Source organism: Pezoporus flaviventris, unplaced genomic scaffold (assembly GCF_033815535.1).
Source record: "Pezoporus flaviventris isolate CSIRO_AGI_PZ_B2104156 unplaced genomic scaffold, CSIRO_AGI_Pfla_v1 ptg000045l, whole genome shotgun sequence".
Lineage (NCBI taxonomy): Eukaryota > Metazoa > Chordata > Aves > Psittaciformes > Psittacidae > Pezoporus > Pezoporus flaviventris.
In genome coordinates this window covers 22024294-22046539 of record NW_026892593.1, presented here as the reverse complement: position 1 = coordinate 22046539, position 22246 = coordinate 22024294, and the positions used below count along the sequence as shown (strand labels likewise).

Sequence of the window (22246 nt, the reverse complement as noted above, 5' to 3'; positions counted from 1 at the left end):
GGATCCAGCTCTTTACTATGCTCCAACTACACTCAAATTTCTTCTTTGGCTCTTCCATGGAACCACTTCTGTTCTCACAGGAGTTTCTCTCCATCAGTTGCTGAACAGGAAAAGTACCCAGAGAATTGTGCTGTACAACTTCAGAGAGGATTGCTTCAGGATCTTCCTGGATACCTTCTTCTGCAACACAGGCTACAAGACTCGTTAAGTCCTTGCTGAACTGTAGAATATATCTTTTAGAAAAATGGTCAATCCTTACTCTAAAATTGCTAGTGCCAGTGTTGCCTTGGTTAAATAGTTCCAGTAGTCAACTACACTGTCAATTAATACTAAGTTTATTTATTAATACTGAGTTTATTTTTAGCTGAATTTGTCCTGTTTTAACTTCTGGCCATGAATCCTGTAGTATCCTAATACATCAAAACATCCTATTAATAACTTTCTGATCTCCCTAAGTACTTACAAATCTTAGGGATTTATCTTTGTTGATAAATTGTATTGCTTACATTTTCCAGTCTCTGATTATTCTTTGAACCCTTTGCAATTCATAAATGCTCTCCTTGAATCCCTCCAGCTATACGTGTCTATAGCAAATTCATTTATCTTTGAAAAATAGGCTGTAAAATAGACATGCTAGCACTCTTCTTTCCAAAGCACTGTCACAGCACATGACTATGATGTAATTTATTACTAAAATATTTATCACTGTAGCACAGACTAATGTTTATGTTAACAACCTTTCCACAGACACTGTAAGCAATGCTAGGGAAAACTTGTAGTTGTTTATTTTTCCTGAAAACCTTGCTGCTGTAATTTAAAGCCCTAAAATTGCTCAGTACTTGCACTCCATCATGCACTGCTAACTTCAAGAATACTTGTAGGAAAAACTTTTACTATGCTGTTGTTCCTTGTGTTGCATCAGAATTAAATAAATTGGCACCAAGAGAAGATACTGTGTAATGAAAGATGTTTTCTAAGCAGTGACTAATTTTCTTTCCTTGACACTACTTCATTTTACAATTCAGAAGGAAATCAGGATTCTTTCATTAGGAAATTTTGGATGAAGTGCTTTTGCAAGCCTGACAACTTTAGCAAACAATATACTCAAAAAGTCAAAGCACAGGTTAAGAAAAGAAGTTGGCATGTAGAGATAACATTCTAAAAGCCAATGCTGTGGCTTTTAAATGGTTAACATGATAAGACAGCAAAGATAACAAAGATGTTAACAGAAACCTACTGACACATATTCCATGTATTAAAATTACAGGCTTCAGAATCAGTAGAACATTATTTTTTCTTTCACCTCTGAAAATCTGCACAGAATTTTGATTATAAAAGCATTGCTCATTTCAAAAGATAGCTTGGGACAGCCTAGAACCTAAAAGCAGGTAGTTTAGTATGCAGCACTTCTTCGTTATCATCTTCTTGTTGCCTTCAGCTCTTTGCAGATACTGCTGCACTATTGCCTGTTGCCTTCAAAGACCTTCCAACTTCCTTAACTCTACTGGAGCAAGAACAGCAGCCAGCAAGACTTAAGTGTATTTCCTCTCTTTTGTTGCCTTCCTCTAAAATGCAGAACATCTGTGCTTTTTCACCCCACTTTTGCACATTCCCATCCTTGAATGAAAATTCAGTATCACAAATAAATAATCCCACTCTTATTACTCAAAAGATTGTATCTGCCTCGAAGTACCCGAATTTATATGAGAAGTTTATATATTTATATGAGAATTTATATATATGCCTTGTTGCAACCAGTGAAGCAAACTACTGACCTGCATTTTAAGATAAATCTAAGAAACAACATAGGTATCTAATTCCTAAAACATAGATATAAGTCAAAAGAAAGGCAAATGCAAGACTTTGAATTTGAATTACACAAGGTAAAATATATAGCTGACTATTCTTGGAGGGGACGGGCTGGAGAAAGAAGCTGAGAAAACTCCCAGGAATAGAAACAGACTAGAAAGGCACAGAGCAAGCCTGGGTAAGATCTAAATGCCATCCTAAAAATAACCTAAAAAGAGCTTCAAGGGCAAATATGTTAATAAAGGCCCCTAAAACTGGCCAAAAAAAATCCACTCTACATATTGAGTTTGTCATCTAAATAATTATGAATTGCACAGCCTCCATGAAAAACACAGAATATGATGCAAAATTAATAAAACTTGTAAAAATATTATGGTTGTGAAGCATAAAGAATGTTGTGACAATTTTAAAAATGTCACAGTAAGCAAGACCATGAACTTGATGAGAAAGGAAGCCAAAGGACAGTAAATTCTAAGGTAGGAACAAAAATCTTGATATAAGAAAGACATTTTTCACAGTGAGAATAATAACTAACTGTAATAACCTCCCTAGGAAAGTGGCAGAGTACCCATCACTGTGAGGGAGGGGGGGTTTCAAGATGCAGTTGAACAGGGTGCTAGATAATCTCACCTATACTCCCATTCCCATCAAAGGGACCAGATGATCTTTCAAGGCCCCTTCCAGCCTCGGCTGTTCTGTGACTCTAAATGGGACCTCCACAGTAGGTGAAGAGCTACTAAGCCATTCTGTTGAATGCCTGTTGTGACCTGACAGATTCTACGTGTTAACTAAGAAGGAAGCTCAGTCTCAGGTTTGCTCTACAGTTGCACTTTATTACAGTTTTATTCCTGTCACAGCCTTCTTTTCAGCACTGTTGTGAGGATTTAACATTCAACTTCTCTAGAATAAATCAAATAGGTTTTGCTACACAGGGTCTATAAGATGCAAAGCTTTGTGAACACTGACTCCCCCAAAATATGGACACAAATCGGCAGGTGATTCACAAGGCCCTAAGATCTGACACCTATGTGGGAGTCTCCAGGACAAGAGTATTTTTCCCACCAATCTCACAGGAATGTGAGGATTTATACCAAGTGCCATGATGCAGGAAGATGCTTCCCACAGAAAGGAGTCAGCAGAAGAGACATAGCCCACTACACCTTTCTGGCACTCCTCCTGTTCCACTGCCAGGAGCACCATCTGAGCAGGGCCCAGGGCTTGGCCAGAGTCCACCTTTGTCCTAGGAAACAGAGCATAGCATATCCACCAGATTAAACATGTAGGCACCAAATATACCGCTCATCAAATTGTTCTCTGAGCAAATATACGTCTCATTTAAACTTGTCCTCCTGTCCATTTGCAACAGGTCAAATGTCAATCACCTGTCTCAAATAAGAAGAATAAAAATGCAAATTCTTTTTTTCTGTATTGTTTATTTCAATCTTTGGGCCAGTGCAGAAGGACAGAGGACTGTGCTAACCCCCATGTCACACTGCCTCCTCACCAGTCTTCGCAATGGCTTTAGCACAGAAACAATACTTCTCTCAAGCCATTTTGAAAGCCCTGCAGGAGGGATTGCTGTGCCCTTCCTCCCAGCACTACTCAAGGGCCAGGGGTCTGGCCCTACAGAGTCAGTACAGAAAGAAATTACAGCAGCAGTGCAGCAAAACAGTGAGATACTTGATTGGTACCTCTATCATGTCTGAGATTAAGTGGAACACAATAGCTGCTTTCTTTATTATTATTAATTTGTTTTTCTCTCACTGCATCAGTAAACCACACACTGCTCATGAGACAGATGTGATAGCCTACAGTAAGCTTCATGTAGCGGGACTAGACATCTACTAAGACATGAGCTAGCTGGTTAGCAACAGTAAATTTTGCTGTTCTGTATGTGATTGTAGTGCAAATTAACCTCCGATCAATGTGTAGAGATACTGGCACATGAAAAGGACTGCTAACGTGGGTGAATTTCATAGCATGAGAATATTCACTGGCTGAAAATTGGATGCGTTCAATTTAAAACAGAAAATAATGATGTATGACTTCAGATAAGATGCACACAAATTCCAAACTAACTTAGGTATCACTTTATTTCCTAAATCCCTTCTTAATCTTAACATCCTTAAGCTCACATCCTGATTTTTTTTCTGTATCTTCAGGATTACTTTTAGTCCTTCTTTAAATTTCCTCTGAAATTTCCATATTCTTCCTGAAAAGACACACAAGCACTGCAAAACATTGAGTCACAAGGCAAGAACAATACTTATTTCTGTGTGATTATTCATTTCCCAGTAAGTCCAAAGGTCACAGTAAAGCACCTGCCAGTGTTCTATACAGAAGGTTCCCAGGAGTACCTACGATGACTGCACAGTCTTCCCCTGAATCATTCACTTCATCATTCTAATTTCAGCAAACTTACAGAAAAAAAAACTGCTGTAAACATGATACCAACAACAGATAGATATATTAACTCACAAGAAAACTATTTGTGTTTATCTGCTAAGATCTACCTTTTTGAACTATCCTCTTATTACGTACTAAATAAAGCAACATCCTCAGCAACATCCCCTAGCTGGTATATCCCAAAGTGTGTTAAAAATTAACAGAGACCTCCTCAGCTAGCTACTGTTGAGACTCGTGGGTGGAACCTACAAATTCCTGTTGCATGAAACTGAATGTTGGGCAATGCTTTCCCCTGCTACAGACTATTACCTTTTATTATTGATCACAAATAATACATGTGTGATCTTCCAAAGCCAAATGTCCTTCAGATGTACCTTTTCCACTCTACACTTTGCCATTTTGCATCTAGCAATGGTCTATCAAACATTAGGTTTGGTTGTCCTTTATTTTATTCCCGATATGAATAAGCTATTGTCTATGATCTTTATCCTCTGTGGCTACAGTTATTTTAAATACTTGTAGACAATGGGACTTCTCTGAATTGGTCCTATTGACCAACTTGTACATTCATTTTGATTTTTTTTTTTTTTCATTTTCATCCTTTGTTCATATATTGATTTTCAGTGGCATTGTAATTTCCACGGATCCATTTGACTGTAATGACTTCTTGTGCTATATCACTTCCCTTGATTTCCATTCAACAGTACTGTTAGGGTACCTAGAATGAGAGCCTTGAAGAATACTACAGATATGAGTGATATTTTGCTACACTGCATGTGACAGCATTAATGATTGTGTACAAATACTCCTGCAAAAACATAGATGTAGATGAATTCTAAGGCATAACAAGATCCTTTGAGTAGAAGCTGGCTAAATTCATACCACTAACCATGGTATGCATGTAACCGCTAACGACTTTGATGTATCTTGACACCTGTGATTTTCTAGTCAATGATCAACTTTTCCTTGCCCATCATAACTGGGATGAAGTACACTGTGATGGACATGAAGAAAATGCATTTTTTAAATGTTACCAAAGAGTTATCAGGTTATAATTCCTCCACCATACTTCCTTCAGTTTGAAGTAACAATAAACACTTTATTCTTTCCACACATTAGAACAGACAGTTAAGAAATTCAACTTCTTTTCAACAAGATCAGGCCATATTTCATTTAATGAATTAGAACTTTAATTTAAAAATAATTAATTTCTTATTCTTCTGAAACTTTACTTACTTTGAAGCAGCTCATGTCCGCTCTGGCATAATACACCTTAGCTATCCCAAATGAACAAGGTCCAACCATCAATTTCAACATCATATGAGACTCTACCCACTAGCTTTGCTATACTAATCATACAGTCTTTCTCAAGCTCCAAGTCGTCATACATATTTGCATTTCCTAACATTAATATGTAGGAAATATGTAATTAAAGATGTAAGATTGATGTAACCCTTACAAACAATATAACATTTGGATTTACTTCATTAGGCTTTAGGGTCATCCTTTCTTAGAACACGGAATGAGGATATTTATTTTGTTCTCTCAGCTGCTCTTGATCTTGTATCACCCACAAATTCAGCACTTGTTTTAATGAGATGCAGCCTACAGACATCCAATTTTATTCATACTTTATCCTAGTGTTTTCACAAAACCCAACACTCTACTTTGCTAACAGCAGTATTTCCAATGTTCTGCTTTTGAACAAGTGTTGTGGTTTAAACTCAGTCAGCCACATGGTCTTTTTCTCACTCCCCCCCACCCTTCCTCCCCTAGCTTCCAGAGGGATGGGGAGGAGAACTTAAAGAATGCAGCTCCCACAGGTTGAGATAAGAACAGTCCAGTAACTAACGTATAACAGAAACCACTGCTGCTATCACCAATAATAATAATGACAAGGGAAATAACAAGGGAAGAGAATACAAACGCTCACCACCCACCGATACCCAGCCTGACCCCAGCAGTGATCTAGTCCTTCTGGGTAACTGCCCCCACTTCTACACCCTGGGCATGACGTGCGGTGGTATGGAATATGGCTAGTTTGGGTCAGGTGTCCTGTCTCTGCTTCCTCCCGGCTTCCCCTCTTCCCTGGCAGAGCAGGAGACTCACAAAGTCCTTGGTCAGAGTAAACATTACTGAGCAAAAACTAAAAATATCGGTGTTATCAGTGCTGTTCCCAGGCCAAAAGTCAAAAACACAGCACTGCAACCAACTACTCAGAAGGAGAAAAACGACTGGTACTGCTGAACCCAGGACACCAAGGAACAGAAAGGATTAAGTCATCTGACTTTTCTTTCTAGTTCCTTTTTAGACCTCTTCAGTTTTTCACCCTCTGCAGCATGGCAGAGACTGTGACTATCACTGCTGCCAGACCAAAGCAGCTTCTCCTGTTTTTCCAATTTCTCAGTCTGACTTAGCTTCTGAACAAAAACAAAACTTCCCACTGTCTACCAGACCCTTGAAGAACAGTTCAACAACCCATGTTAGGATGAAGTCGCTGGGGAGGATGAGCATCTTCTGTGTCATGGCTGGCTGGATGGGAGGAGCTTTCCCAGGAAGTGCCAACATGTACAGCCTTGTTCTCTCACCACTCCCTGAGCATCTGCTCCTAGATCACTGCTAGGAGAGGACACAGAATTTCACTAGCTTCAAACCCACATGGTTTGAGCCACACAAATATTGTCTCTCTTACAGTTTCCCACAAAACATCTATTTTATCTTCTTCCAGTGATCCTTGCAAGCCATCATCTCAAACGTTCCTCTGCTACCTGCAGTGTCACACGGCTAGAAGATGCTCTTCACATTTTCTTACTGTTATGGTAACAAGTTCTGGGCCCCTCATTACAAGAGAGGCATTGAGGTGCTGGAGCAGATCCACAGAAGGGCAACAAAGCTGCCGAAGGGTCTGGAACACAAGACTGGTGAGGAATGGCTGATGGAACTGGGGTTGTTTAGTCTGGAGAAGAGAAGGCTCAAGGGGACCTTATTGCTCTCTACAGCTGCCTGAAAGGATGGAGCCAGGAGGGGGCTGGTCTCCCAGTCTGCAAGTAGTAGGACAAGATGTAATGGCCTCAAGCTATGCCAGGGGAGGTTTAGATTGGATATTAGGAAAAATATCTTCACCAAGAAGGTGCTCAGGCATTGGAACAGGTTGCCCAGGGAAGTGGTGGAATCACCACCCTTGGAAGTGTTCAAAACCTGTGTGGATGTGGCCCTCAGTGACATGGTTTAGTGGTGGACTTGTTAGTCCTGTGATAAAGGTTGGACTGTGATCTCAAAGGTCTTTTCCAACCTAGCTGATTCTGTGAAATTTCCAATCTATTTCTGCATTTCCTCGCAGGGACCACGTTCTTTTTCCATGTCCAGCCTCCTACAGTACAAATCATTTCACACAATCTGTTTCCTTGGTCTCCCTTGCTGGTGCCAAAGCAAACTTTTCTAGAGTCTCTCCCATCACACGGCCGAGTGCTCCCTCCAGCCGTGCGGCACTGACCCGCACTGAGCATGCGAATAAGGGGTGTGTTTTAATTGTCTGCTCAGCCTTTCCGTGATCTCACTTAAATGCCCGATTTCGCTATTAGAACACAGATGGTAACCTCCACTGCTCATCCGCAGGCGACCTGAGGGGCGCTTCGGACCCTGCCGCGACACCCAGCCACCGGCTGGGACCGCCTCTTCTTCCGGGCAACCACCGCCACAAGCACCAGCGACCGGGCACGGGCATGGGCACCGGCAGGAAGGCTCCGCCCCTCACCCGCCACCACGCTCCCACGCTTCACAGCGCAAACCCCCATCTTGCGCATGCGCAGAGGCGCCCCTCCCTGGCGAGTGGCGAGGAGCGCCCCGCCCTTCCTGCCTTCCTGCGAGGAGGAGCCGGGGGTGGCGGGCGGAGGCAGACGGGAAGATGGCGGACTTGGAGGAGCAGTTGTCCGATGAGGAGAAGGTAAGGCTGGGTGGGGATGTTGCCCGAGCCGGGTTGCCCGTCTGTCCTCCCGGGCCGCTGAGCCGGCAGACCGTGGGGCCAGCCCGCCTCTCGACCCGTGGTTCGTGTTTTTTTACCGTCGCCGCGCGGTCGGGCCTGTCAGTGAGGGGGGGCGGTCAGAGGGTCCGCGGGGAGGCAGGGGGAGGGCTGGCCCGGGCGCATCTCTCGCCGCTCCTTGTACGGTGTGGGCCCTACGCGGGGCGGGGCCCGGTGCCCGGTGAAGGCGGTGGCCCTTTTCTGCCGGCTCCCCGCTGCCGCCGCGCACGGGCAGTGCGTGCTGCTTGGTGTGTGGCCGTGGGAAGAGGGAGAAGGGGCGCGGAAGGACTCTCCCCTCCGCTTCCCCAGCAGCCACTTCCCGTTTCCGAGGCGCCGTGCCCGTGCGAGCCGGCCGCTCCGCAGCACCAGCCCGGCCCTGCTCTTAGAGGGGCTCCGCGCTGCGGCCCTGGTCATCGTCTCGCGGTTCACCCCGCAGGGTCCCGAAGTAGATAGGATGCGGGAGGTTTAGGGGAGGGGAGGCGTGGGGATGAGGAGGGCTGTTTTACTTCCTATTAAGAGACAGTAACTGGGGAAGTGTAAGGTCAAGGAGCAGAGGGTCAGAATTTAGCGAGATGTGCGTGTAATCTCTTTTTATGCCAGTTGGAAACGTCTTAAATCTAAGACAGATTTTTTCCAGAAAAATCACACAAGGAGCAGGGTGTTTGGTAAGACCTCAGTTATCAGTGGGTTTTGGTCTTCCTCTGTTGGATCCAGCTCCATGACAGCTGCTTGTTTAGGAGCTAGGGTGTGGTGGTGTGTGTGCATGGTGCTAGTGTGCTGTCATGTCTTTATGTAACACACAGTATTATTCATTTTTTACTAAAAAAATGTAGGGTTTCATCACTCTGGAAGCTGTGAGATGACTTAAATGTAGGAGACATTGATAAATGATGTTTAAAACTTCTTTGAGATTAGAAGAATGCCTCATGTCTCAGGGATTACAATAAAGCAGATTTTCTGCAGGTTTGAGGTTAACAGGACCCTATTTCAGAGCTAGAGATGCACTGATATGCCAAGATGCATACCACCAGGATCTTACTGTCTTTTTTTCCAAGAGGCTTTAAGACTGTGTCCTCCTTTGCTTAACTTGCATTCATACAACACCTATAAGTAGTCAGGTAATCAAGAAGTATATGTGGTAATCCATGATTCTTAGCCCCTTATAGAAAATACAAGCAACACAAATCCAGTGTGTTGTTCCTGGATCGTATGCATGAAAATGCTTAGATTACAATTATCTTGGCATCACTGAATGGTTGAGGGTGGAAGGGACTTCTGGAGTTTATTTTGCCCAAGTTCTGGAGTTTATTTTGCCCAAGTCCCCTGCTCAAGCAGGGTCATCTAGAACAGGCTGCCCAGGGCTATGTGCAGATGGCTTTTGGAAATCTCCAGGGATGGGGACTCCACAACCTTCCTGGGCTATCTGTGCCAGTGCTTGGTCACCCTTGCAGTAAAAAAGTGTCCACTGATGCCCAGAGGGCACCTCCTATGTTTCATTTTGTGCCTGGTTTATTTGTCCTGTCAAATAATACAAGGTAGAATCACAGCTATATCTTGCCTCTGTATAATCTGGGAAGCTCTGCCTGTGCTTTTGTGACTGATGGAATTAAGTTTTGAACTTTCTTCTGTCCATTATTTCCAGTTTTTCTTTTTTTCCCAGACCTTCTAGAGACTTCCTGCCTTGGTATAACTGAATAGAATCAGCACTCTTCCATTGTACATTTAAATTGATTCATTTGCTTCAGTCCCATATAAAATTGATTGTCCTATATGAGTGGAATTTTGCAAGCCTGGCAGTATATTTTATTGGCTAATAAAGCAAAGACGGATAGCACTGCGAACTCTTGGAAAAGTAGGCAAATATCTATGCAGATCTTCTAATGCTGTAAGATTTTAATTTTGGTACATTTAAACTGTGCTATCACTTTACATTAAAAATGTTGTCTCAAACATACTGAGATAAAACAAAAAAAAGATGGATAGCATTTGAAAAGCATTCCCTTCTCACCCATCCGGTTGGATTATAAATAATGTTTGTCTTCATCTATTCCTACATTTCATTTTCACAGGGGATAAATCGCATTGTTCCTTCGTATACTTTTCTCCCATGAAAATCCCATGGAACTGATAGTATTGAAGGCTGATTGAGGTGGTGGTGGTGATATAGTTTTGTAGGTAATTTCAGATGTGGGTAGTTTTGCATAACTGGGACACTGGTTAAACCTGCAGAAATTCAAGGAGGAAAGAAGGTGAGCAAATAACTTTTTTTTTTTCCTCCTTTTCGAAGTAATAATACTGCTGTAAAAGAATAAATAAGTAGGAGATCAAGTGATGCAATGATACAAGTTCTGAACAGTTTTCAGTTCACATCTTGATTCATGTATAGTCAATAGATTTAAGTGTTGCAAAGGCAGTAAGCAATTCCATTTATAGCAGCTATGCCTTCCTGTTGCTATCTAGTAGTCAGTTTGGGATGGCTGTATTTAGCTCTAACATAATTCAGGTTTAAAACTTGCAGTGTTTAGCATAGTTGAGAGTACAGAAAAGGCATGAACTGGTAGTGGCAAACAGAGGGTTGCAGTTTGGGTAAGGAAGTTTTAAAACCAAGGAAGGAGAAGAGCCAGTTTACAAAAAGAAGGTGGTTTCAGTATGCAAGGTTGCATAACTGGTTTAGAACCCAGTCTTGCACCTTAGATTCACATTTTAGCTTGAGATTTTTGAAACTTTGCTTATCTTTCAGTGATGACAGCATGGGGATAAGTTTGAAAAAGCTCTTCTTTAAAAAAAAACCTGAGGGCTATTTGTAGTAATTATGGCATTAAGATTTGTATACATCCAAAGATACAAAGTTGGGCCATTACCAGTGAAAGTTACTGGATTTAGCATTCAGTACCAGGGATTTTCCAGTGCTAAAACCAGCTTTTGTGAGATACATTGTTCCATAGTCACTTTATTCATGTAGGTCACTGAAAGTTCAGAAGCTTTTAAATAGGTGGAATAACATAAGATTGTTTGCTTCAGCCTATAAATAAAAATGAGGTGTGAGAGGTGGAAATCTTGAGGCCCTGAGCTCTTACAGGAGATAGCAGGGGGAGGTCATTGCTTCTGTGCCCTTCCTATGCGTAGTGCATCTTCCTTAAGTTTCGAGTGCAACACCTCTTTATTTATCCAGCATATTTGAAGTAGTTTTGTTAAAGTCTAGTAATCATTTTTTGCAGTTTAATTTTATTCAAGCTTCTGTTTTCCTACCTATGGCTGCATCAAAGTAATTAAGTGCATGTAAAAATGTATTTAATGAGTGTATTAGTGTGAATATAAAAGCTGTAATTTATCTACATGAATTTAGGTAATGATTAGCAGAAGGTACTGATTTTGATGTAAAAGTTGCATTTACTAATGTAAATATTAATTAACAAAACAGCAGTGCAAATGCAAAACAGGATTAAAACTATTTAAATCCTAAAACCAGTGTTCTGCAGTGGGTTTTTGGTGCATAGGAGTTAAATAGCTGTGTTGATATCAGTATAAAGCCTGAGAAAATTGGGACGCCTTCGGGGAGGAAAGGAGAGAATCCTTGTAGGAAAAGATAACACATCTGTCTCTTTTAGTGCAAAATTAGCTTCTGCATTCTTTCAAATGCTGAGGCTATGAATATGGGAATTGTCAAACATTATCTTAAAAAAAAAAGATAAGAAAGGGACCACATATTTTTTTCAGTAAGGTTATCTCTTGGTAGTTCCACTTGTTCAGGAAGGTGGGATTTAACAGTAGGTCTTGCTAATTACAGAGCTTACTGTAATTAGAGCAAAACTTCTCTCCTGATGTGGAAGCAGTCCCATTTGTGAAAATGAGCCAGCACTACTTCCAAGTATTTCCTGGTGCACTGGGTAACTTTGTAACTTCTTGAATTACATGTCAAAGCCTACAAGTCAAAGTAATAAAGGTGGATGTCTTACACTAACAAACTCTGCAGTGTAGTTTTGACACATTGTTTAAAGAACGATTTTCTTTAGTCACTGTTTTGAGATGAAAAGTCTATGCCAGTAAAATGTGCTCTCTCATATGAGTAACTTTGTCTTTAACATGTAATACATTGACAGGAGATTGCACTTGCACGTACAAGCTCACCAGTGTGGGAGGTTCGGGTGTTTCCTTAATGCAAACAAACTTTTTTTTCTGCTTTGGAAGTATTAGCTGATTTTCTTTGAACAAAACACAGAAAAGAAAAAACCAAAAAAAAACCCACAAAACAGGCAGACCAAAAAAAAAAAACCCAAAACTTTTAAAAAATCTCTGAATATTTTAAAGCAGTGCATGTTCTCAAAATCATTCATTTTTGAAAAATCTCAAATTCTGACCTCTAGAATTGCCCTGAATGAGACTTCAAGACCATATATGACTAGAAGCAGAATGTGTTGGAGTAGAAGCAGGATTTTAAAAGCCTTTTCTGGGTATAATTGCACTGTAACCTATAAGGTAAAGTTTTGCAAGTGTCCTTAATGTTCTTTCATCAATATGCATTTTGTTTTATATTTAAAAGTGCAGCTTTGCAAGTGTATCTAACAGGAGGAACTTGTGGGCTCTCTGATTCTTGTTTATATTTAAATTCTGTATGGAACTGGAAATGCTGTTGCAAGTTCCAGTGAAAGATTGAAAAACCTTTAATACTTAAATGTGTAATAACTCAGTTACAGTTAAGCATATTTTCTGTTTGAATTGCTGCATAATAAAGCTATGAAAGTTAACATTTTTTCCACAAGTGAAATGTGACAGAAGTTGTGTGGAAGGAATTCTTTTTAGATAAGTAAGGTTAAACTCAATACTTACACTTTGATAACATTTTGAGGAAATTCTCTAATAAAAATAAGGAAGTTGGGAATGCTTCTCAGGCTGACATCTAATTTTGAATACAGCAGTTCTACCAAGATTTAAGGTTTTTAATGTACATGCTGACATACCATAGTGTGTTTTCTTGAGTTAGGAATTATTTATTTTTTTTTTTAAACAAAAGCATCAATGGTCTTGAGATTGAAGGAGAGAATAGAAATTTTAATCACTTTGTGAAATTATAGAAATGTTCAATGATATCTGAGAAATATACTGTATACTGTTATAGCTGGAAATAATAACTTCATTTATTTGTAGAGTTGTACAGGCTGGAAGAAATTTCTTGAGGTAATTTGAATGCAGCTTTGTCAAAGCAGGCCAACTTAGATCAGGTTGCTTAGGGACTTACTCTTTCACCTTTGGGTATTTCCAAGGATGGAGACTCCATAGGCTCCTCTAGGCAACATGTTGCAATATTTGACTACTTCCATGGTCAGAAACTTTTCCTAATGTGGAAATATTGCAACTTGTGTCCTGTGTTGCTTGTCTTTGTTCACCTCCATATAGAACTATTATGCAGTGCAAATATGTCTGCCATTTCTATTAGTTAAAACTTATTATCTGAAGCTTGAAGATGGATACAAATGAAACCTGTTATTCTGAGTATAAGATCAGTGATTTCTAAAGTTGCAGTTCATATATTCTTTTTTTTTTACTAATACTTTGAGGAAATTATGTACTTTTTGTGGATTATGACTTTTACTATGTCATGGAGTATTTGTAGTGTGGTGGCACCTCAAGACCATCAAAAGCCCTGTTCTTGCAGGCTTTGTGCTTGCAGAACTTTGTGGAAGCTTGCTACCCAGGAAACCATATTGTTTAGATAGATAAGAGAAACAAACTGAACAAACATGAGCCGGCAGTGTGCACTAGCAACCCAGAAAGCCAACTGTATCCTGGGCTGCATCAAAAGGAGTGAGACCAGCAGGTCGAAGGAGGTGATCCTGCCCTCACTTGGAGTATTGTGTACGGTTCTGGTGTCCTCAGCATAAAAAGGACATGGAACTGTTGGAACAAGTCCAGAGGAGGGCCATGAGGATGATCAAGGGGCTGGAGCACCTCCCGTATGAAGACAGGCTGAGAAAGTTGGGGCTGTTCAGCCTGGAGAAGAGAAGGCTGCGTGGAGACCTCATGGCAGTCTTCCAGTATCTGAAGGGAACCTACAAGGATGCTGGGGATGGACTCTTCATTAGGGACTGTAGTGATAGGACAAGGGGTAACTGGTTAAAACTTAAACAGGGGAAGTTTAGATTGGATATAAGGAAGAAATTCTTTCCTGTAAGGGTGGTGAGGCACTGGAATGGTTTGCCAGGGGAGGTAGTGAATGCTTCATTGCTGGCGGTGTTCAAGGCCAGGTTGGACGGAGCCTTGAGTGACGTGGTTTAGCGTGAGGTGTCCCTGCCCATGGCAGGGGGATTGAAACTAGATGATCTTAAGGTCTTTTCCAACCCTAACTATTCTATGATTCTATGAAAATAAATAAGGCAATAGAACAAGTTACTGGTAAATCCAGTAGTGAAACCAGAAACAATAATTTGTGATAAATAAGGTTCTGTTGCTCACCAACAGTCATAAAACTACAGTTCTGCTATGAAGGAGCTGCCTTGGTTGATTTGAATGTTGGCAGTCAAAAAGGAGTGCGATAAGGATTTTAGCCACATTACTGAGCAAATCAGTGTGTTTTTGTTGGGCAGCACTATGTAATACTCACTTCTAGTTTCTGCAAGCAGGGTGTAAAGGACTTTGAACTGTCCATGGAGAAATGAAAGCAAATTTTTCAGCATATGGAAATTACTTAAATTGAGTAAAAAGCTTCTGAAATTTAAAATATTTCAAATGTTTTTACTTGACAGAAGGCATTAAAACTTTCAAGCTAATTCTGTCTTCAAGAGAGAATTTTAAGACACTAAAATGTGGAGGGAGGAGGCATACCTTTAGCATGTCACCTTATTCTGTGAATTTTCATAGAGTTGTTGCAATGGTTTGGGTTGGAAGGGACCTTAAAGATCACCTGGTTCCCACTCCCATGCTGTGGGCAAGGACACCTTCTACTAGAGCAGGTTGGTCAAAGCCCCATCTCACTTAGCCTTTTAATAAAGGCATTTTTCATAGAGCAAGCTCTCATACTGTTCCTTTTCTTCCCCTGCTGCTGTTGAATCCAGGCTTGATGTCCAGTATTTAAAGAGTGACTACAAAGAAGATGTAAACTCCCTTTTTCATAGGGAGTCACATAGAAAAGAGATGGGGTAATGTGCACAACGTACTACTGGGAGATTCCAGCTAGAACAGGAGGAAAATTTTTCCCAATGAGAACAATCAGCCATTGGAATTGTCTCTCCAGGGAAGTGGTGGATTCCTCAGTGCTGGACTCTTGAGATTCAGCTGGACAGGGTTTTGGGACATCTTAAGTCATGCTTTGCCGAAAAAGGTTGGACCAGATGATCCTTGAGGGACCTTCCATCCTGGTGTTGTATGGTTCTATGAATTATAAATAATGATCTTGAAGTAGTAAGAAGGATCATTTTAAATTTATTTTTATTTTTTTTAGTTAAGCCCAAGTAATTAGTTTCTAGTTATTACTCAGGTAGCCCACATTAGTTTCCCATTCCTCTTTGCTGCCTGTATCTGGTGCAGTGGCTTTCAGAAGTCCTCTTTTGGGGTTGTTTGATTTTTATTTATTTTTTTATTTTTTTATCCTTCATTTTAATATGGTGTGATATATAAAGCTATTTTAAGATGGAGACTTTTAAGATGGATATTTAGATACACTGCTGCTGAAAGGCCCTACAGTGAAGTAGTCAGCACCTTTCAAAATGGTTGTTTTTGTAAAAATAAATCTCATTATCCAGGCCAGTTCTTCAGGTAGAAAGAACGCAGCTAGAATGCCTCACACTGTGTAAGAATTACTTTTTGCACCACTATTAAGTGCTGGTACTGTTACATACTTCCAAATACTTGTGTTTTCCTGAATTATTTTTAATACACACATTGCAGTTGCAGTGCAGCTTCAGGCATAGCTATGAAGGAAATGCCTGTTCAAAGCCATACGCATGGAATGTGCCCCTCCTTTCCTGTGCTACAGAACCACATTTCTGCAGTGTTTTCTTCCTCAGCTCTCCCAGAAGCAGAAGTTAGTTGAATACTACCATGCATTTTTTTTCAGTTGAGTTTGGTAGGAAAGCAGTTGCAACGCTACTTTTTTATACTGATTCCCTCTCAACCAGAGTCATTGCCTTTGCTCTGTATTTGTGTGAGATGCTGCATGTTTTGGGATGATTCTTCAATATTTGAAATGATACCCATGGATATGGGTGAGGTTTCATGGGATGCTGAGAAGACAGATTGCTGCTGACATGGGGTAATCACTTTCTCACATGAAAAACAACAAGATGGTTGGTGACAGCCAGCAGGGCTTCACTAAGGGGAATTCCTGCCTGACCAATTTGATGGCCTTCTATGATGGGGCTATAGAACTGATGGACAGGGGTAGAGCAGTTGACGTCATCTACCTGGATTTGTGCAAAGCATTTGACACTGCCCTGCACGGACATCCTTGTCTCTAAATTGGAGAGACATCAATTTGACAGGTGGACCACTCAGTGGATGAAGAACTGGCTGGATAGCCGCATGCAGAGAGTTGTGGTCAATGGCTCAATGTCAAGTTGGAGACCAGTAACGAGTGGTGTCCCTCGGGGATCAGTGTTGGGACTGATCTTGTTCTACATCTTTGTTGCTGACATGGACAGTGGGATTAAGTGCGCCCTCAGCAAGTTTGCCGATGACACCAAGCTGTATGGTTCAGTTGATATGCTGGGGGGAAGGAATGCCATCCAGAGGGACCTTGACACACTTGTGAGGTGGGCTGATGCCAACCTTATGAAGTTTAACCAAGCCAAGTGCGAGGTCCTACACCTGGGTCAGAGCAATCCCAGGCACAGCTTGGGCAGAGAAGAGATTCAGAGCAGCCCTGCGGAGAAGGACTTGGGGGTGTTGGTCAATGAGAAAATGAACATGAGCCAGCTTCAGTGTGCGCTAACAGCCCAGAAAGCCAACCGTATCCTGGGCTGCATCAAAAGGAGAGTGACCAGCAGGTTGAAGGAGGTGACCCTGCCCCTCTACTCTGCTCTTGTGAGACCTCAGTTGGAGTGTTGTGTGCAGTTCTGGTGTCCTCAACATAAAAAGGACATGGAACTGTTGGAACAAGTCCAGAGGAGTGCCACGAGGATGATCAGGGGACTCGAGCACCTCCCGTATGAAGACAGGCTGAGAAAGTTGGGGCTGTTCAGCCTGGGGAAGAGAAGGCTGCATGGAGACCCCATAGCAGCCTTCTAGTATCTGAAGGGAGCCTATAAAGATGCTGGGGATGGACTCTTCATTAGGGACTGTAGTGATGGGACAAGGGGTAACTTAAACGGGAAGTTTAGATTGGATATAAGGAAGAAGTTCTTTCCTGTAAGGGTGGTGAGGCACTGGAATGGGTTACCCAAGGAAGTTGTGAATGCTTCATTGCTGGCGGTGTTCAGGGCCAGGTTGGATGGAGCCTTGGGTGAGATGGTTTAGTGTGAGGTGTCCCTGCCCATAGCATGGGGGTTGGAACTGGATGATGTCAAGGTCCTTTCCAACCCTAACTGTTCTATGAGTCTGTATACTTTCTCAGTGTTTGTCTGGCTGTTTGAAGGCTTATTCACATCACTAAGCTGTTAGCAGCAAGAAGGAATACTTCCTTTAGCTCTTTTCATAAGTGAATTGGTTGCTATGTTCCTGCCACCTTCTAAATATATTCTTCAGCCAGATCAGTTTGCTTCTCTAGATGCTTACAAAATAGATGAGCACTGGTGATAGAAAGGAGTTTGTAAAAACGGATCACAGGGCTTTTAGGAACAGCAAGGAGATTAGGCCTTTTGGTGGCAGCAGCAGCATGGTAGTAGGTCAGTTTATGCCATTAGGAAACACCACCAGCTTGTTTTTAATTTTAAAGGGTGTATTGTAGCTGCTGGTGTAACATCCTGGGAAGTATCTAACTTAAGAATTTAATGAGCAATTGGAGCTGGTAGTACCAAGTATCTGCCTGCCTATGCAAAGGGAAAAACAGTGACTTTTTTTTTTTTTTTAAAAACTGCAGGGTTTGCAAACTCAATCTGTTAATGTTTGCAGTACTGACTGACATCAATCACTGTATCTTGCAAATGATTGAACCTTACGCTGTGTTCCTTGATGTGCTACATCAATATGTGTCAATACAAAATTGATTTTTGACTGGTAGAAGACATCAGAGCAGTTTTGTTCTTCATTAGAAGACAGAGCTGCATATTGAAAACAACATCTCAGCTGACTCAAAACATGAGTTTGAATCAAACTTGGAACTCTATACACTACTGTCTTGTCCGCTATTACTGTCTTGTCCAGTATTACTCCATGTGGTACACACAGGATACCAAAATGACTTGCATGTTATTGACTATGAATTCCAGGGTCTTGAGAGAACAGGAACTTACCTAGTTTGAGTAAGGCTTCACTGTGTTAATATTTCTGTGACTACAGGCTGTGCCTGTAGCTACCCATAAATAGAGTTCAGTGGGTCAAGACCAAGCTATTTGTTTAGCTGCCTGTAGAAAGGCTTCCTGAACGAGCAGGAACTACAGCAGAAGGCACAGCTCTGGGAATAGGGCTCTCTGGGTTCTTCACTGCTCCTAGAGTAGAAGCAAAAAGCTCCCTTCTCCTAAAAGTGGTCTCTCATCTACTTTTTTGTCATAGGTTCCTGTGAGTGGAGATTTCTTTTACAAGAAAGGAATGGTGCTCTCAGAAATCCAGAATAGACTTTGTAGCAGCCTTCCAATATCTAAAGGGAGTGCTGCAAGAAATCTGGAGAGGAACTTTTTTTAAAGGACAGGTAGTGACAGGACAAGGGGTATGGCTTTAAATTGAAAGAGTGTAGCTTTAAATTAGGTATTAGGAAGAAATTTTTTAGTATGAGGGTGGTGAGGCACTGGAACAGGTTGCCCAGAAAGACTGGCTGCCCCATCCATGGAGGTGTTCAAAGCCAGGTTGGACAGGACTTTGACCAACCTGGTCTAGTAGAAGTTGTCCTTGCCCACAGCAGGGGGGTTGGAACCAGAGGATCTTTAAGGTCCCTTGCAACCCAAATTATTCAATGATTGTGTGATAAATAAAGCTTTTCTCCTGCTCTCGCACTTTATATAATCACTGTGGTAAAAGTAACTCTTTTTTTGTCCCTGCGATTAGCAACAAAGATGTCTTTGAGTGGAAATTTACTGTGGAGGTCTTATGTTACTTCTCTCTCCCTGTTCTCAAATTTTAATGCAGTTTTTTAGGTGAAACGGGCTTTTAATATCTCCTTCACTATTGCATTTTTATTGCTTTGGAACAGTAAACTTTAACCTGTTACTGAGTGTAAAGGAAGGGTGGGTCTCCCTGCCACAAGGAGTTTATGGCTGAACTTGAAATAAGTGATGTGTAGCAAGGAGTAAGGGCAAAGTATGTGGTTTCACAGCGTCTTGCATACCAGCAAGTTTTTGCTGTGCAGCAGCGTGGCAGTTGATTGAAGGAGGAAACTGTCAGAGCCCTGGCAAATACAGCTGTACCTCAGTAAAATTAAAAGGGAGAAAAAAAGGGGAAGGGAGGTGGGGGAGGTGAGAGGGGGAAGGCTACCTTAAGTTTTAATGTCTCTCCTGTTGCTAGGTGTACCCTAGCTGATTATCAGGAGCAAGTATGTAGTAGTGGAGCTGACTGGGTGGTGTTGGGGGAGCCCCTGTGCTTCAGCTAGGCTGTGTCCATGACCATATTTAGGCACATAGAGCTCAGAAGGTTGGGCTTTTTCAAGCAGTGTCAGTTCCGATGTACCAGGAACAGGAAGAGTAGTCTGGGGCATGTGCAGTCACTGTGTGTAACTTCTTTAAAATAAAACAAACTTTAGAATGTCTCAGACTGGACAAGACTGAAAAAGAAGTAGGATTTCTCCGTCTATCTGGTAGATGTCATGCTTTGAGAGAAATTGTATTGTGCAATAAAGGCAGAAGCATGAAAACAAGGTGGATTTAGCTTAACTGACACCTTTCTGTATATTGCTACCTCTGTGCTTGTGTAATCTGAAAACTGCAAATACTGTAGTAACTGAGTGTAAGCATTTGTTGATAGACCAGTTGTCTAGCAGAATGAAGTTAGGCATTATTATGCCTGGTATCTATGCTCATCTCATACAACAAACATGCCCTTTTGTCTTTCACTAAGCTTCTCAGGCTGAATTTTTACCTTATTTGAAATAGTTTATAAAATCAAAAAGCTTGTAACTGATGTGATGGGAAGCGTTTGGCATCACTTGAGTTGAGAAAGTAAATCTCAGTAGTTCTTGCTTGTATCAGACTTCCATTGAAGTGAGACTGTGAAATGTGAAAATTGGATAAAGAGAAACCCTGCAGTGGGGAATGCTTCTCTTCTCAATGTTCAGAGATTTATATTTTTTTTTTATTTTATAACTTCCTCTCAGCTTCTGTATGATTTGTGCAAATTATTGTGCAAACCTGGATGAAGTCACATTTCATTAAAATGTATTTAGATTAATTTTATGCTTTCAAGGAATTTAATATAGTAAATGTGCAATTGTTGTTGTAAAAGCTGTTAGCAAGACCTGGATTTTGTGAGCCACTGTTGATCAAATGTTCTGGATTAGTGAACTCTGAATTGTATAGTTTCTTGCAAGCAGCTCTGCAGACATTTAACTGAAAACGGTGTCTGTAAATCAAATCTTGGAAACTACATCAATAAAACTGTCTTAAAATTTAGGTGGTGTTTTGGGAGTAACTACAGTAATAATAAGTGGAGAAACTTCAGGTGTTTTCTCAGTCTTTTGAATTTTTAAGGGAATACTCAACTGTAACCTCCTTTTCTATTACTTGCTAATACATTTCATAAGGTTCTCATACTGTGTGTGAAGGTGCATTTCTCTTCACTGAAAAGTTTTTGTCATTTAGACTTTCAAAATATTACGTTGTTTCTGTTTTGACTTGCTCAGGTCTATTCTAATCAGATTTTAAGTCTTATTATATTGAATAACCAACATTGGTTTCAACTGTAATGCATCTTATTGATGTGTTTACTTGAGCATGTGTGTTCTTCAACAGTTCTCAGCAAAAAAAATTTCCTATCTCAACTGGACTGTATTGCAGTTGAGTTTTTTGCCTGTTGCTTCATATTAAAAGTAATGTGCCTGTTGTTATATGTGCATTTTAAAATCTTTTCTTTTACTTGCCGACAAACACCACATTTTATATGGGCTGTCCTGTTATTTAAAAATGTGCTTTCTCGAGTGATAGCTGAGCCAGTGGCTTTTGACTGCCAAAAGGAGGAGATCTTCATCTCACTGAGGTTCATGAAAATGTGTTCGTTTATCCTTCAGTATCAGTCTGCATTTGGAAAACAGAAGCCTGTTTTAGAGCATTTATTTCTGGAAAAAATCAGTGGCAATAAAGAAGCTGTAAATGCTTTTCAATTCTTGTGTGTAAATGAGACTACTAGATTTAATTCTTAGGTGTGCTTCTTGTATTGTATGAGTTGGGGAAATAAAGCTTTTTCAGATACTCATCTCCACAGGTAAGTTAATGGCTTTAACTGATGAAATGGATTAGCTTTAAATGGGCTTCACAAAGGCAGGTTAGCAAAATGCAGAGTGCCTTAGCTGACAAGACTCAGCTTCTGAAGACCTACTAGGTTTTTTGCTTATGTAAGCATGAGTATATTTCTTGATGAGAAATTCATTCCTAATTTGCATGTTTATTTGTCCTATAAGAAGTGGCAAGGATGATGAATTACCACACTGAAAAACAAATCTCATTGAGGAATTAAATTTACAAGTAAAATCATAGGATGGTTTGGGTTGGAAGGGACCTTGAGGTCATCGAATTCTGGTTAGTCTGTCCTGAGGAAACATCTGTTACTCTTTAGCTATATTATGAGTAATATCCATTCAGAAGTATTAATCTGACTCATAAGAATAGTTCTTACTGATAGCAAAAAAGAAGGAAAACCCAGTTTTACATTACCAAAACAGCTGAAAAATGAGGCATTATTCTAGTTGTAGTAGAGGCTTAATATCTCACCTAACAGATATTA

At 40.8% G+C, this 22246-nt stretch overlaps 1 protein-coding gene across 1 annotated transcript in view; it reads left to right on the top strand.

Moving 5' to 3' along the window:
• Positions 1 to 8057: 8057 nt before the first annotated feature.
• The window catches only part of CAPZA2 (capping actin protein of muscle Z-line subunit alpha 2), a 32057-nt gene continuing 17868 nt past the window's right edge, over positions 8058 to 22246 (top strand). Inside the window, exon 1 of the mRNA XM_061467664.1 lies at positions 8058 to 8158. Coding sequence (XP_061323648.1) covers positions 8120 to 8158 — 39 coding nt within the window. The 5' untranslated portion in view covers positions 8058 to 8119. The remainder of the gene's footprint in view (positions 8159 to 22246) is intronic.